Consider the following 16,310-nt stretch of genomic DNA (forward strand, 5'->3'; position numbering starts at 1 on the left):
TTCCTGCTACTACTTGGTGTTTTATAACTGATAGATTTCCAACTTGAAACTATTTCCCTATTATCTTACTTCCTCCGTTTCAAAAAGATATTTACACTTACTATTTGCACGGACTCCGGTGCAATGTTTGACCGTTAATATATCCAATTTTGTATGGAAAAAATTTATAAAAAGTTAATATTCTCAAAATGAATAACGAGACCAATCTAACATGATCTTACATGTAACATTTTGATGTATATAATAGTGAGAATTTACGGTCAAAGTTTTCATACTTTGGACACATTTTCCAAAGCGTAAAGAACTTTCTGAAACGGAGGTAGTATAAATGATCTTATATCCAATTTCAAAAAAATTTCCTATTTTCTTGATATCCTAAGTGACAAATATATATAACATCCATGAAAAAGTTTCTTTTATATCTAGATTCTTAAGCTCTGACCATCCCTACTTGATAAGCCAAAATCGATCTTAATTCAGTAATGACTTCAATCACAAGTATGAAGATATTGATATTTGAGTTGTAGGAATTGAATGATAAATTGATAATACATATAGAAAAGGATAGTTAAATGATAAAACTTATCACATAATTATATGCAAGCTCAAGTATTTTCAAAAGAACTTCTAAGCCACTATTAAAAGACTGATCAAACTAAAGCATCAAGCAAATTAAATTAAATCATGCATTAAATTATCGACATGTTTATGGTGTGGAATAAAGGAAGACGAATTAGGATAAGACTAAACGTGAACACCGGAGAGAAAAAAAATGAAAATAAAATAAAATAATAGGTTGACCTCATTGGTGTCATATAAGTTAAGTAAGGGAATCAATTAGTTAAGCACTATAACTAATTAGTAAAACACTACGACCAATTAGTTAAACAATGAAACTAATTAGTTACACACTGCAACTAATTAGTTAAGCAATTAAATCAATTAGTTAAACAATGAAAGTGGTCTTTCCGGTAAGGCGGTCTTACACAAAAGTTGTCGTTACTTATTGCTAGTTTGGTATTGCTTTCACTTTTGATTTTATTAGAACCTTCGTATGAAACTATTACTGAATATCAAAATTAGTTCCGTGCGTAAATATGTTGAATGATCGAGTCACTGCAGCAAAAAAAAACATTAGAAAATACGAATTACACACTATATATCAGTTTCACCACATAAAAATACGATTAAATTATCATATATTGAATAAAATAATTTTACATTACCATAATAAAAAGACATAAAACTTAAAAGAAAGAAGGACAACATGATTTGATAAAATTGATACGTATGAGGAGTAGGAGAGCATAAAATCTTGAATCTTTATATTATATACTTTTATATAAGATCGTCAAATGTTGTTTAATTATTCTAAAAACTATAATAATAATAATTATATTTTTGGTAGAACTTTAATGTTACTGGAATTCTATTCCTTATAAAATTATTATCCTATCTAGAAACTTAACTTATAATCTAATCATTCATACGGTATTCTTTTACGTGGCAATTTAGTTTTTTTAATTCTTATATAAATTGTATTTTTGTATTTTAATGAGATGTTTAGATAGACGAGAGGATCCCAAGATTCCAAAGATTCCAACGCTCTTAAAAAAAAAAAGTCTGACGTACATATTAGATTAGATCGATTAATTAATCAAAGTAACAGCTCTCTCTCGTTTTGTTTTCTCCTAAAACCCTAGCTAGTAGACTTTTATGGAGGTGGATAGAATCATTAGATCGTCAAGTGAAGGCCACACTTCATTATTCAAGACGGTATTCAATGGCCTCAATACTATCTTAGGTAAACTCTATTCTTACTCATCGACTCGATTTTATAAATTTCGTCATACATCGTCATATAAAAGTATGTACACTCGTGTATATAATGGACTGTTGAGTCAATCTTAGATCTGAAAATTGACATTCTTTGAGTTTAATCTACTTTTATTCATCATTGTTTTCCTGCAAAACTAAAGTATCAAGAACTTGTAGCGTCAAATCATGTTGAGTAATAAGGAGAAGCATATTATATCTTCGTAGGGAAAATGGGATTTAATAATCCCAATAACTTTAGCCGATTTTAAATGAATAATGCAGAATTCTTGAATGTTTTAACGAGAGAAAATGATGATTATGGTATTTCTTGGATGGTTAATGTTACGATAGAATAACATCCTAATCAGCTAAATATTCTAAGCATATTAGTACTCGGAATACTAATACTAGCACTGTACGTTTTATAATATATTTGAGTAGTACTCCTAAATTAGATTGAGTTATATGTTAGGGAAAAACAATGATAATAACCAGACTTTGATCAATATTTGTCAGTTAACGAGCTAGAAAAAAGAAGTAATACTCCATTGATTAAATTAAGATAGAATACTATTGTATATAATAGTGGACTTAGGAGCTCTTATATTTATCACAAATACACATTTACAAAAGTTCCTCTAAGGAGCAAAAAAGGATCTCATATTTGTCACAAATTTACAAAAAAATCCTCTAAAAAAAACCCTAGTAGATCTTACATCTAAAAATTGAGTATCACATAACAAAATACTCAAAACATTTGTTATTACTCACATCAATTTTACCCTAACCCTAATTACAAATTTTCACTGATTTTATTCAATCATTTTCATGTAGGAGTGGGTATACTATCAATGCCCTATGCCCTAGCTTCAGGAGGATGGTTAAGCTTAATCGTTCTCTTCTCCATCTCCGGTGCAGCGTGCTACTCCGCCTTACTAACAAAGCGATGCATGGATGCGAATCCTAGCATCAAATCTTACGACGAAATCGGAGAATTTGCATTCGGAAAACTCGGAAAAAGAGTATTATCAATAGTATTATACTTAGACCTTTACATGGCATTAACCGGTTACTTAATTTTAGAAGGGGATAACTTACATGATCTTTTCCCTAATGTTAAGACTAACTTTCATGGGATTAGCATTGGTGGGAATCAAACCTTTGTGATGATTATTGCTGTTGCTTTTCTACCAACAGTTTGGTTAGAAGATCTAAGTGTTCTTGCTTACATCTCGGCCACTGGTGTTATTTCTGGTGTTGTTATCCTCGCTTCTGTGTTATGGGTTGGAGTATTTGATGGTGTTGGTTTTCATTGTAAAGGTGAATTAATCAACTGGAAAGGTATTACAACCGCTATGAGTTTATACATGTTTTCTTATAGCGCAAACCCGGTTTTTCCTACCTTGTACACTTCCATCAAGAAGAAACATCAATTCTCCAAGGTACATATTCCTAGCTAATTATACTCTGTTCTTTTTACCTGTTCTGGTTTGATTTTTTGTAGTTTCTGTCCTGGTGTGGTTAAAATTTCGAGTAACTTGAATAGTTTGAATGTGCTAATAATGTTGGTGGAACTTTTTTTCATGGAAGGTATTACTCATTGGATTTTTTTGTGCAACAATATGTTACGCATCAATGGCAATACTTGGATATATGATGTTTGGTTCAGCGTTACAGTCTCAGATAACATTGAACCTTCCAACCCATAAGCTAAGCTCGAAAATCGCGATATATACAGCATGGATAAGTCCGTTATCAAAGTATGCATTGTTGATGGAACCACTTGCAGCAACTACTGAGAGTTGGTTTCCTAATTACCAGAACAAAAAGTGGTTCAAAATGTTGCTAAGAACTTCCTTGGTTGTTTCACAAGTAGTCATCGCATTGACGATTCCGTTCTTCGGAAGTCTCATGTCACTTGCTGGAGCATTAATGGGTGCAACATCTTCGATCACGATTCCATGCTTATGCTATTTGAAGATTTCGAGGAATAACCGGAGAAATAACCGAAGATCGACTGAACGGATATTCATCAAGTTGCTTTCACTTATGAGTATTGTCATTGTAGTACTAGGTACTTATACGTCGTTGCGAAATATAATTAAGGAAAGCATTAGGCATCATAAGGTATAAGAATCTAATATTTCCGTACTTCAGATGGATTATGTATAAGTTTCGGAATTCTAGCAATTCAATTTGCAAACCCATACCCAGAAATAGATCCGCTCAAATTTTATTGAAGAAATATATATTATAAAATATTTATATACATAATATATAATATATTTATATACAAAATATATAATATATAATATATAAATTTCAAAGCAATTCACAAAATCACTACTCCTCTTCAAGACTGTATTCAATGGCCTCAAGACAGTCATAGGTAAACTCAAATCTAATCTTTCTGTAATTTCAAGTTTTGGATTTCTGGCAATTCAATTTGCAAATTGTTGCTCAAGTTCAAGCAGACTTTACAGAATACCAAAAAAAACTGAGTAATGTCACAGAATAGTCACAAACTGAATAAGATTTGAGCTAAATGTCGTTACAATCGTTTGGACGCTAAGGGTTCATCCGATACAGAAATATGCACAGAAAAAGATCTCCACAAAACCCCAAAATGAGATCTTCAACTGATAAAACTATGAATGTCAAAAAACAAAAAAACAAAAACCGATAAAGCTAAGGCTAGGTTACGCGCCAAAACGGAAAAAGAACCTAACACTATACAAAGCTACAACGAGTCGATCTCTCAGCAATTTGTTACCTCTTATAGCGAAACTTAACCTTCAGTAAAAATTGCATCTTCACCTGTAAATAGTCCAAATGTGTGTGAATCAGTTGGTAAATATCACTAGCATAAATGTCCCGTTGATTAATTATAATAATGATATATAAACCCGAAAAATTAAGGATCTGGTCACATCACAAACCTAATTGCTAATGTAACAAGTAATATCAGCAATTAAAAGAAAAGCTACTAGAAAGTCACTCCAGGTGCATCATGTAGACTATTGGTGCATCAGGTGCATCATGTAGACTATTGGTGGTCAAATATTGTTCTCAAACTCAACCAAAAAACAATTATGTTAAAAGAAAAAAAGAGATGTTAACATTTTTTAAGACAAGACATGTAATTAAGAAATGGCATATGGTTGTTTTAATGATGCAGTAAAAGGACAAAACTCCGGTTATTTTTGAAGCGCGTGCAACAAGCTCTTTGTAACTCGGTATCAAAACAAATTTGTTGTATTTGAAGACAAGATAAAAGGCGTAACTTGGTTGGCAATGTCTTTAATGAGACCCCTCATAACCCGAGTTCAAAACCTTGCACCAACACTTTTTTTTATTGTGTTTTATACTACTCTGCATTCCCCATTTTTTTTTATATCTTAATGCGGTTTTACATGTTTATAAAAGAAAATTAGAACTATTACACTTAGTATTATAATTTTGCACGCACACCCTCTTTTAAATTCCTAGATACGCCACAAGTTAAGTAAGACTTACTTGAGCAGTGTCATAAACAATATACTCATTGTACATGAGTTCTGATGCTTTCACTTTGGAATCCACTGGTTTCCCACAAGGCACTACTACTTCATCCCGCCACTTTGCATATCCGGCCTCATTTGGTACTTTTTTTCCGAGTCCTTTAGTGGAATGCTTCCCTCTTGGCGGTTTATCCATGTACTTGAATACAAAACAATGATATTAGGGAAGCAAGATCATGAAAGCGGGCATATATAACAGAAAATAACAGGTTTTAAACAAACAAACCAACTTTGACAACCCTATCTAGGCATGTTGGGAAAACGTTTCATAAGCACAAGTAAAGATGGTTGTGGGCGGGCCCGCAATCAGAAGAAGTTTCAGACCCGTATTCCTGATTCTGCCAGTGTTCAAGGAGATTCAATTGGTTCTTTTTTCTCGTTGCTTTATGTTGAAGAAACTCAGAAAGATCAGTCATGAGTTGTAGTTTTTTTTGGTTTCCTAGTTTGTGGGGGTTGGCTGTTGTTAGGCTTTTCCCACCTTGAGTTCTTGGGGTTTTTTGCTGTTTAGCTTGTTTGTATTCTGTTGTGATGATTAATACAAGTTAATATATTCTGAAAAAAAAAGAAAAAAGATGGCCGTGGGCTGGCCCAGCCCGAAAAAACCCCATCCTGGAACGGGCATGAAAAAAGCAGGGCCCGGCACGAGCACAAAGTTGTGGGGCGGGCCTGGGTCGCATTTTTTGGAAAAAGCACGGCACGGGAAAGCACGCCTGAATTTAGTAAAAAAAATATGTTTAGGCACGATGGCCCGACAAGACAGCCCATGGGCCTGGACCGGACGGGGGCCTGTTTTGAACTTATCACTCCAGCCCGGCCCGGCACGACAGGAAGTGGGCATGGTGTGGGACCGACCCGGACCATGGCCATGCACAAGTCCGTCTTTTGGGATTCATGACATCATATCGATGCATGAAGTAAATTAAAAAGCCTCACCTGGGCTTTTTTGAGTTCATGAACTTGTCCAAGAGCAACTTCACTCAATAGCATCAACCCCACAGGATTTTTCCTATCAGTGTAGCAATACTGCGCACTCTTGCTGACAAGGTCAGCGAAGTAAACCCCTTTACCAAACTGCATAAGGAGTTAATTTCAACTCAGTAAGTCAAAACATAAATTGGCGAATTCTAGCCAAATTGCTCATCAACTGCATAAAGTTTGCATATTCTATATGGAGTGAATAAGTGTTGGGACAAACCATGTAACCAGTAGCTGGAGCCTCAGGAGGAGCTATTCTGAGTCCTTGGCTAAGAATACCGACAAAATTCGTCACTCGGGAACCTGAGAATTTTTTAAAACGCATCATGAACTTCAACGGAATAGTATATATCAATAATTGTGATTTGTGAATAGTGCAAATAACATGGCATTTTCGTAATTAAATTGGTAGGAAAACTAAAAAAGGATGGAAACAAGGAAAAGAAACGAAAAAAGTAAATTAAAGGAATAAAATTTGAGGTTAAATGAATATAATTTGAAGTTAAATGGATAAAATGTGAGCTTAACAAAATAAAAATTGAAGTTAAATGTATATCTTAAAAGTCTATTTATTTACGATTATGCCATGTGATTAGTACTATTCATCGATAACCGTTATTGATTGGAATCACCCTGTTGCCAACAGCTTAGCATGAAACAATAAGTACAAGATCATATTACCATGCCAAAGGAGCATCCTATTGCCAAGCTTCTCACGTTGAGGTGCAAACTTATCAAACTCTCCTTCCCTATCAAGTGAGAACACTTCTTCCAATTCAAGACTCCATTCCTAATGCATTCCAAAAAAAAAAATGATATAAATACTTAGAAATTATCTCTAAATGAATGGAAATTCTTGAAGGGTAATATAAACTTTGACCCACCGTATGTGTAGGGGCGTGAGTAGTGAGAAGATACTTCTCGATCAATTGAAAATCTTCACTATCATGTGACAGAGGTGCCATATCACAATGTAGTTTCGCATATTTTGCATCAAGAGGATCATCACTGTCCACATCAAAACCAACCAGTCTGGAAGCTATTTCAATGTCCTGTAGTGCTTCTAGCATTTTGACCTAACATTGAGATCAGTAGAACAGTAAATCCTGAGGCAGACTAAAATAAAAAAAATACATTTGACAACAAATACATTTGAACTTAGGGTCCGTTTGGTAGGTGTAAAACGTTTTCATGGAAAACGATTTTCCCCTTTTCTATCATTTTACGTTGTTTGGTTTGGCAAGAGATGAAAAATTATTTCGCATAACTCCCTCAAAGGTGGAAAAACATTTTCCATTTGAAAGGATGGGAAACAACTTTTCCATCTTATCTCCTTCCTTCTTTCTATTACTTTTCTTGTAAGGAACCAAAAACTAGTTTGGAATTGTGTTTTCCTTGAAAAAAGTTTTCCATGGAAAATCATTTTTCACTGAAAACGTTTTACGTCAAACCAAACGGAGTCTTAGTTTCTCACGCACGGTTAAATTTAGCAACATATACATTTGAACTTGAGGCACGTTATTTTACAAATACAACCAGATGGTTCTTGGCTGATATGCACCGGGATTGCAAACAAAAATCTCTTCCATGCATTGAGCAACTTATAAACAAAGCCCCAACACCTAACACTCAACAAACAAACAGAGTAGGCAAAGTAGAGCGTTAGAGTATACCTTTAGCTTGAAATCATCCTCGTCTCTAATCACACGAGGATGGATAGAAGGAATCACGGTGAAAAACCGATTACTGGCATCAACAATCAGGCTCTCTTTAACAGAAGATTGAAGAACCGTGTTTTCCAACAAGTTTTGTATCTGTGTCAAGGCTTCAAAACCTGAAAGATCAAGGTCGATGATAGTCATGAACAAAAGAGCCTTAAGCTGATCGTATATAAATCTATCTCAGTCAAAGTTGAGTACAAAAGTAATACAGTAGTTTCAAATGAAATAACACCTTTCTGGATATTGCTTTTGCTCAGTTTCCCAAGAGGCATCTCAGACAAGTTGATCTCAAATTCCAACATAGCAGCTCTGCAGAGTGAAAATGATGAGTAAATCCTCAAGGAAGGAAAAGCAACAGATGTGTAACTATTTAGGATCACTATTTAACCTGTAAGTTTCCACATTAAAGAGCATCTTAATCAATTCTTTTAATGCAGGAGCTAGTTTGCTGTTACTATCATCGAAGCTCTTCTTCGGGGCCTGCCTCTTGACCCCATAGTCCTGAGGGATGACAGCAAAAAAGAAAAAAGCTTCAGAAGCTGCTATAACGGCACACTGTGGCTTTAAGAGAAATATACAGAGAAAGTGCAGAGTAATAGTACAATATCCAATGGAAAAAATCGGCCAGGATGTTTCTGGAAGTTCTGTTTATGAACCCAAGCTTCCCAAGGACTTCCAGTTTTCTCCAGAAATAGCCGTTTGAATTCTTCAACCGCATCTGATTTTGACATCTCCGCAATTTTGCTGTTTCCAATTTTCTCATTGCCAACTCGACCCCACTTCCGGAAAACATAGCATTCTCGGCTCTTGTCATCTTGTATAATCTGAAGAATATAGTAACTTTTCAGAGCACCAAAATGCCCAAAAAAACAGAAGTTGGATTAGTTGCAGCATATGGAGAGAAGATATGGCCAAAAGCAAAAACAGCACTGAATTCAAGACCAAAGATAATAAGAAAATGATACAAGATATTAAGTTCATATAAAGCAAATAGATTATACTTGATCATTGACAATGAGGTTAACATGTTAAGAGCACTAAAAAAAAGCACAGTGAAATGCTAACAGAAATAGACTTACACACAAGTGACACAACTGTATAGTGTCAATAGTGTGTCAACTGTTTATGAAGAGCATGAGGACGGAGGAAATCACCCAAGTAGAGTTTTTCTGCGAATGGAAATAGCACTCTGGCTAAAGCTCTGTTTGGTTGGGTGTAAAACATTTTCAGTGTAAAATGATTTTCATGGAAAACACAATCCCAAAATTAGTTTTCCGTTGTTTGGTTTCATGTAAGAAAAACGATGAAACGGAAGGAATGTGAAAGGGAAAGTAAGCAGGTAGTGAGAGGAGTGTACAAGAGAGATAAAGAAAAGAAAGGAAAACAATTTCCCTTTCAAGCAATTTTACTCCTAGGGAAAATGGTTTTACACTCCTTTGCAAACCAAACAATGTAAAATACAAAATAGAGAAAAACTGTTTTCCAGGAAAATGTTTTACGCTTAAACGAAGCCTAAGTTAAAAAATAAAACATCAAATCTACGAACCTGTTAATACCGGATGACAGATCTGACATGCTGAGAGTGGTGTTATAGATGCTGGGTCCTTCCTCCAAGATGTGACCAGAATCTTGAAGACCAGAAGCTTCATGAACAGCACTTCGCCCTTTAACTTTGACAGTAACCATGCTAGAAGATTCGCCAGTGGCCTCCATTTTGTACAGATCAAATGGAAGCTTCTTCTGCTTTTGGATACAGTTTACCAGATACTCTTCTCTAACAATTGGGATCTTCATCCTCCTTCAATATCCAACAGTAATGCAAGTATTCAAGACATGCAATTAGTAAAAAGGAGTGCCAATCTAACTGTTGAACTGTACCTTGCTTTCTTCAGTTCAGCATTTTGATCACTAAGCCCACCTCCCACAACCAAGCAGTTTGTATCTGCAATATAAGCAGTAAGTATCCCAAACTTACCGTTGTACTTTGAAGAATGGAAAATTTATCAACTAAGGCTCTGTTTGGTAGGGTGTAAAACGTTTTCATGGAAAACGATTTTCCCTTTTTCAATCATTTACGTTGTTTGGTTTCGCAAGGGATGGAAAACAATTTTCCATAACTCCCTCAAAGGTGGAAAAACCTTTTCCATTTGAAAGGGAGGGAAACCACTTTTCCACCTTTCCTCCCCCTCCCTTCTTCCCTTCAATATTCACCATCTTCTCCCATTTTCTTTTTAAGGAACCAAACAAAGGAAAACAAGTTTGATATTATGTTTTATCTTGGAAAATGTTTTCCATGGAAAATCATTTTGCATTGAAAATGTCACCAAACCAAACGGAGCCTAAATCATCCAATTAGAAAAAAAGTTGAGCAAAACCTTTCTTAATCTTGGCATGGACCTGGCCTCCAGCCCCTTCAATTTTGCTTTTGAATTCCTCCTGTATCACATCCCCCTCAATTCAGTGCAGACAAAATTGAAAAGGGGAATCACAATAGCAAGGTTCTATACTAGTAGCAATCTAAAATATCACAATCCATTGATTAATGAAAATGGGAGGAGAAACTATACCATGGTTTCTTTAGATAATCCAGCAATAGCAACCTTAAGATCCTCCAACTTTTCTTCATTCGAAGACTTAAGCTGCCCTTTAGCACTTTGATTTCTAGCAGACGTGTTGGAAGATGAAGGCGGTAGTATCCTCTCGGGTTTGGCTGCTTTTTGTGACTTAAACCACTGTTCAAAGTCGATTTAACAAAGGTTAAAAATCTCAGAATCAACCGCAGGGACGAACTTTGAATGACATACCTTGAGAAGATATTGATTATCCGTCTCTTCTGGTATTTTCCACTTCCCTTTTATTCTTTCAGGTTGAGTAGTAGAGTAAGAACATTTGCTCCACTCTGAGATATAGCCATGGCACTTATATGCGCCTCCAGAATAGGAAAGATGACCAGAACACATTGAACAGCTTTTGAGCGCTCCAAACATCATGCCATCGGCACTAAAGTGAAGAGTAGATAAACACATGAATCTCAAAAACTTATGCATAAATACTAATATCCACAGGAACATTATTTATGAAACACCAAATGTACCAATAAGAAATTAAGAAGTCATTATTACTGATTACAGGAAGACAGTAGTTATGGACTTAGGCTCCGTTTGGTTTGGTGTAAAATGTTTTCATTGTAAAATAATTTTTCATGGAAAACATTTTTCAAGGGAAAACACAATTTCAAACTAGTTTTCCTTTGTTTGGTTTCTTAAAAGAAAATGGGAGATAGTGAAGGTTGAGGGGAAGAAAGAAGAGGGAGGTAAGGAGGAAAGGAGGAAAAATGGTTTCCCTCCCGTTCAAATGGAAAAGGTTTTTCAAACTTTGAGGGAGTTATGGAAAATTGTTCTCCATCCCTTGCCCAACCAAACAACGAAAAATGATCGAAAAGGGGAAAATTGTTTTCCATGAAAACGTTTTACACCCTACCAAACGGAGCCTTAAGGTCATAATGCCTACATGTCAATGACTATGGAACAGTAACTGTACAACTGCGCTTCTCTACATCATCAACGGTTGGCAGTACCCAGCTTAGGCATTATATCATGATAGGATTGATAGCCACTCAATTAGCAAGGTGTCAAATATCTTTCAACTTTCAAGGAATTCATGCTTCTTTTCAAGACTTTTGCCTCAGGATATATTAATCATTCATTTGAGAACACAGAATTATTTTATCAACTAGAAGAGGTTTAGAAAGAAACGTACCAGCGGTCCCTCAAGTCGAGCTCTGAACCCGACGAACTTTGGTCATTGGCTTCAAGCATCTGTCGCAACTCCGCGTTTGAAACATGCTTCTTCATATCATCTTTCAGATCCCATAGCGCTTTGGACTGAGCCTCCAATTTACTTTCCAAACCAGGTTTCCCCTTGTCCAAAGTGTTTGTTGAAGAGCCACATTTACGCAACATCATATCAGCATCAGTTTTAGCAATTTTGACATTCTGATCACTTCCACCAGCAGTCTTCCTCTTAGCACCATCTTTGGCTTTTGGCTCTTTCAAGGATTTTCCACTACCATTAAGACCTACATGCAATAATTTACTAAAATACCACTTCAAGGTTCTAAGGGGAAAAAATAGATGACACAATTTAACATCAGACGCACACAATGAAGAAGTGATGAACTAGTACCAGTCTCTGCAGAAGGAGCTTTTCCTTTAGCAGCAGCTCGAAGAGAATCTTGATCACTTGGTGAAAGGTTCTGCCATCCAGATAAGCTGTCCGGCAAGGTGGAAGGAGATGACTCCAGGAAACAAGTGGCATGATACCATGACAAACCTCTAGAAGCTTGGCCATCACTTTTAGCAGATATACGAACCTGCCAGAACGATGCACATACGGAGATATATCGCCTCACCATCAAACACGACCTTTTAATAACCAACAACTTGAAAAATTGTATCACTTCATCAAAAATCATTACATCAAACACGGCCTTTTACAAATATTTCACCTCAATGATAAAAGTAGTAGCAACAACGGAAGATTTTGTTTCTCTCTCTAACTTGTAAAAATCGACTCCAGTCTTACTTATTTATACTCGGTATATATTCTTAACTTCTCTTTGTCTGAGAATTGAAATTTGGTTTTCTTAGTTTTTTTTTCCTCGATATAGTGCATAGTAAAAATATGCTCAATTATGTATGTACTGTACTTGTCTCCTTCATACACCCAATCGAGATTGCGAAAAGGTAATTATATAGATTATAGAGATTCAAGAAGCACCCAATGGTTGCCCCTTACAAGTCAGATGATCATTTACAAGCAAACTCGAATACGTTAACTTTTCTATACCAATTCATTACATCTTTCCACTTTTCGAGCAACCCATGCACAGAAAAAAAAACGCGGATGCGGTCGCGTTCGCAGTAACGGTCGCGTTGTCGAGGAAACCGCTTGTAACGGAAGAATAGAACGGATCGCGGGTGACTCGGTGTGAATTTTTTGAAAAAACCCACATTAATATGTCTAAGCCTTATTATTACATTTTTAATCTAAAAACTAGTATTGTTTCAACACAATATAACCAAATCTATCCTAATATGAGTGAGTATTATATTATGTGAACAAATAAGCACTCGAAATATCATGTTTCATAAACTACATAACTAACTAAAAAAATATTTTTGGTCAATTTATGTAAAAGAACGGTGTAACGGAGAAAAAAACGTCTAACGCGGCGAGTCACCGTTACGTAACGGACGACGCGGGAAGAAAGACGTGATTTTTGTCAAACCGTAACGTAACGGGTTTTCGCGGAACGGCAAATCCAAAATAGGTTACAGAACGGCCGTTATGTAACGGAACGGCCGAGTTTTAATTCCATGAACCCATGTCATTATATTACAACAAAACATAAAACAAGATCTGACAAAAGCCACCCAGGAAGCTCTAGACATCTATTCATGTGCCCATATCTAAGACATTGAAGTTGTGTTTTAGTAAATTAACTTTCCACTCTGAAATATAAATGCAGCCTTTGGATCAGTTGTTGCATGGAATAGGTCTTGTATTTGCAACTAAATTGGTTAACAACAAATACTTTATAGAGTTCATTGAAAAATTACAGAATAAACCCAATAGTCACTACAGTATGCTCTTAAACATCATACTCTATTTCCCACAATGTTGGCATTGTTTGTATATTTGATTCATTGATATTATTTACATAGTTGTTTCTACTTTCCAACATGCATATACATAATTCAACCTTTACTGAGCTGCTTGGATGAGTTGACTAAACTTGTTGAAGAATCAAGTTGAGCTCAAAACAAGTCAGGATTCACTAAATTCAACCAGGTTGGTCTAAAGTAATTCAATTACGAGTTGTTCACCGCATATGTATACATATGTAATTTTACTGTCTACGTAATTATTGAAAGCAAGAAAAGAGAGACTCTTCTACAAAGATAAATAAAGAACATGAGAATCTTTTAAAAGCTTGAACAACTAATTCTGGAATGTAAAACTCGCCTGTCCTTTAATTATCTTTTCGCTACAGTGTTTGCATGTAGCACGGGAAGTTTGGGACACTTCAATACCATATGCTGCAGGAGTAGAAGTAGGTGCAGCAGCAACAGTACTACTCGCCAGTCCATTACCATCTACATATTTTCTGATTTTCTGCTGATCGTCCCATCTAAGTGATTCAAGGCCTTCTATTTCATCAGTGCTGAATAAGAAAGAATGGAGCCAAACTCAATCCCAACCTAAGGAATCTCTCTAAACGAAACACTAAATTGTTTCAAATATAGCCATATTTTCCAATTCAACTAATTTTAAAAGCACTTACGATTTAATCTGATTCGCTTTCTTCATTATGCAGGTAGCATGGTGCCACATCTGGTGAAGAAGAACAATAGTTTAGTAAATCATTATAAAGTCAGAAAGGAAAGAAACTCACTTATTGAAGTCAACAAACTTCTGAAATCCCGACACACTAAAAAAAAATATCAAAAGAAAGAGGAGATGATGTAATCAACCTTAAAGAAAATACTTCGTAGTAGTTAAACTGTTAGGTTAAGTTCCAACCAGCAATATGGCACAAACATCCCATACTTCACATGTATCAGTAACTGACATTCAATAAGTAGATTATAGAGTATAATGTTTGAAAATAAAGCATTTTTGGTGAGAGTTGAAAATGATCATAAGTTCAAAACATAATCAGTTCAAACCATGTGAAAGTTGGATCTATGTCTTTAACTGTAACTCTATCAGAATCAACAGAACATGCTAAGCAATGGAAGGGAAGCAACATTTGTCAATTGTTCATGATTCAAATCATGTTTTTAAGTGGTGGATTTGGTGTAGATATGATGTGATACTTGATTCCTCACGATTTGCCAACCTTAAAATCAAACCACCACCAATCCACTACTAAGTACTAACAACCCCTCAAAAAACATAGCACCACATGAAAATCTAATTCAAAGTAGAGCAAATGAACTCTCAAGTTCATGTCCCCTCCGTCCGGGAATTAATAGACATGCAATGCTGTAATCTGAACTCGAAATGTGCTAATGTGACAATTAAATCTAGATGGAGATAGTACACAGATTGAAAATCTTAATATCTTTTTTCACATTCCTGTTTTGCATGCAAAGCTCCATGCTGAAAAATAACCCAGATTTCAGCTTCTTAACCATAATAGTATTCTAGTACACAAACACAATTCAATCACCTCATGAAAAAGACCATGTCACTAACCATGCAAAATGCCGCCATAGTACTGTTCAACCATTAACCTAGAAAGTAAAAACTAGTACATTGCAATGAATCAACAATCACCCACTTAATTTTACTTCACTAATCCACAAAAATTTACTCCAAAACCCCTTTCCTGAATTTGTATTTTCTGGGTATCAAATTACAAACCAATGAAAGAATTAGCTACAATTTTGGAATTGTACCCTCCAAAATTGGGACAAAATTACGCATACCCAGAAAGAGAAACAAAACAATCAACACAAATACGTCACGAGTTATCAAAATTGAGAGAGAAAGAGTAGAGAAATTACAGGCATGAAACCATCAAAATGTGGAGATTGGACCATTTTTCCAAAACGAAGAATCTCTTTGGCAATGTTGCTCTTGCAAGTTCTACAAGCAGCTCTCGCTGATTTCGCATACTCTGCTTTCCATGGCTTCTCAGGTGCCGCCATTTTCTCTCTCCTTTCTTTCTCTCTTTACTCTGACGATGAAAAAGGCGCAAAAAAATTGAAAGAAATGGAAATTTTGAGGGGTTTTATTTTTCTTTTGAGACAAGAATTGTTGCTTTGAGTGAGTGAGGTCACTTAGCTTCAACTGGTTCAATCAAAATCATCGTCGTCATCGAATCCACTCTCTTTTTTTACTCGAATGACACTTTCCAGAAGAAAGAAAACCCAGAAAAGAGAGAATGCTTTTGAATTACAGGAATGTTTTTTAATTTTCTCTAGTTTAGTGTGTCGGAGTTAATTGTGGGTCGGGTTTGTCTTTTATCCGTATAAGCGGGTTTGAACTTTTTTTCCGTACTTCTTCCGTTCGGGAAATATCGCACCATTTGTTTTTACGCTATTTACACTATGACTTTGGTCATTTTTTGATATTCGTACCTAAGGAAATTTTAGTCATGTGCGGTCATTAGATTCATATCGATATAGTTTTCTAAATATAATTTTTTATAATTTTACTTGCACAT

General features: G+C 35.5%; 2 protein-coding genes across 2 annotated transcripts; one reads left to right on the forward strand and one right to left on the reverse strand.

Annotated features, from left to right (window-relative positions):
• Positions 1 to 1,522: 1,522 nt before the first annotated feature.
• On the forward strand, positions 1,523 to 4,047 carry LOC110781994 (amino acid transporter AVT1I-like). Its single transcript, XM_056829222.1, has 3 exons — positions 1,523 to 1,804; positions 2,653 to 3,260; positions 3,409 to 4,047. Exons 1-3 carry the CDS (start codon positions 1,717 to 1,719, stop codon positions 3,949 to 3,951), a joined length of 1,239 nt encoding a protein of 412 aa, XP_056685200.1. The 5' UTR covers positions 1,523 to 1,716; the 3' UTR covers positions 3,952 to 4,047.
• Positions 4,048 to 4,323: 276 nt separating this feature from the next.
• LOC110784207 (poly [ADP-ribose] polymerase 1) lies at positions 4,324 to 16,057 on the reverse strand. Its single transcript, XM_021988638.2, has 20 exons — positions 15,649 to 16,057; positions 14,421 to 14,470; positions 14,102 to 14,300; positions 12,260 to 12,446; positions 11,834 to 12,152; positions 10,879 to 11,074; positions 10,642 to 10,806; positions 10,450 to 10,510; positions 9,953 to 10,016; positions 9,621 to 9,872; positions 8,677 to 8,914; positions 8,463 to 8,575; positions 8,307 to 8,383; positions 8,027 to 8,187; positions 7,238 to 7,429; positions 7,035 to 7,143; positions 6,574 to 6,656; positions 6,312 to 6,449; positions 5,335 to 5,517; positions 4,324 to 4,635 (listed from the first exon to the last, which is right to left on the reverse strand). The coding sequence occupies exons 1-20, from the start codon at positions 15,790 to 15,792 to the stop codon at positions 4,588 to 4,590; spliced, it is 2,979 nt and encodes a 992-aa protein (XP_021844330.1). The 5' UTR covers positions 15,793 to 16,057; the 3' UTR covers positions 4,324 to 4,587.
• Between the last annotated feature and the right edge of the window lie 253 nt (positions 16,058 to 16,310).

The sequence above is a fragment of the Spinacia oleracea genome, chromosome 5 (assembly GCF_020520425.1).
Source record: "Spinacia oleracea cultivar Varoflay chromosome 5, BTI_SOV_V1, whole genome shotgun sequence".
Lineage (NCBI taxonomy): Eukaryota > Viridiplantae > Streptophyta > Magnoliopsida > Caryophyllales > Amaranthaceae > Spinacia > Spinacia oleracea.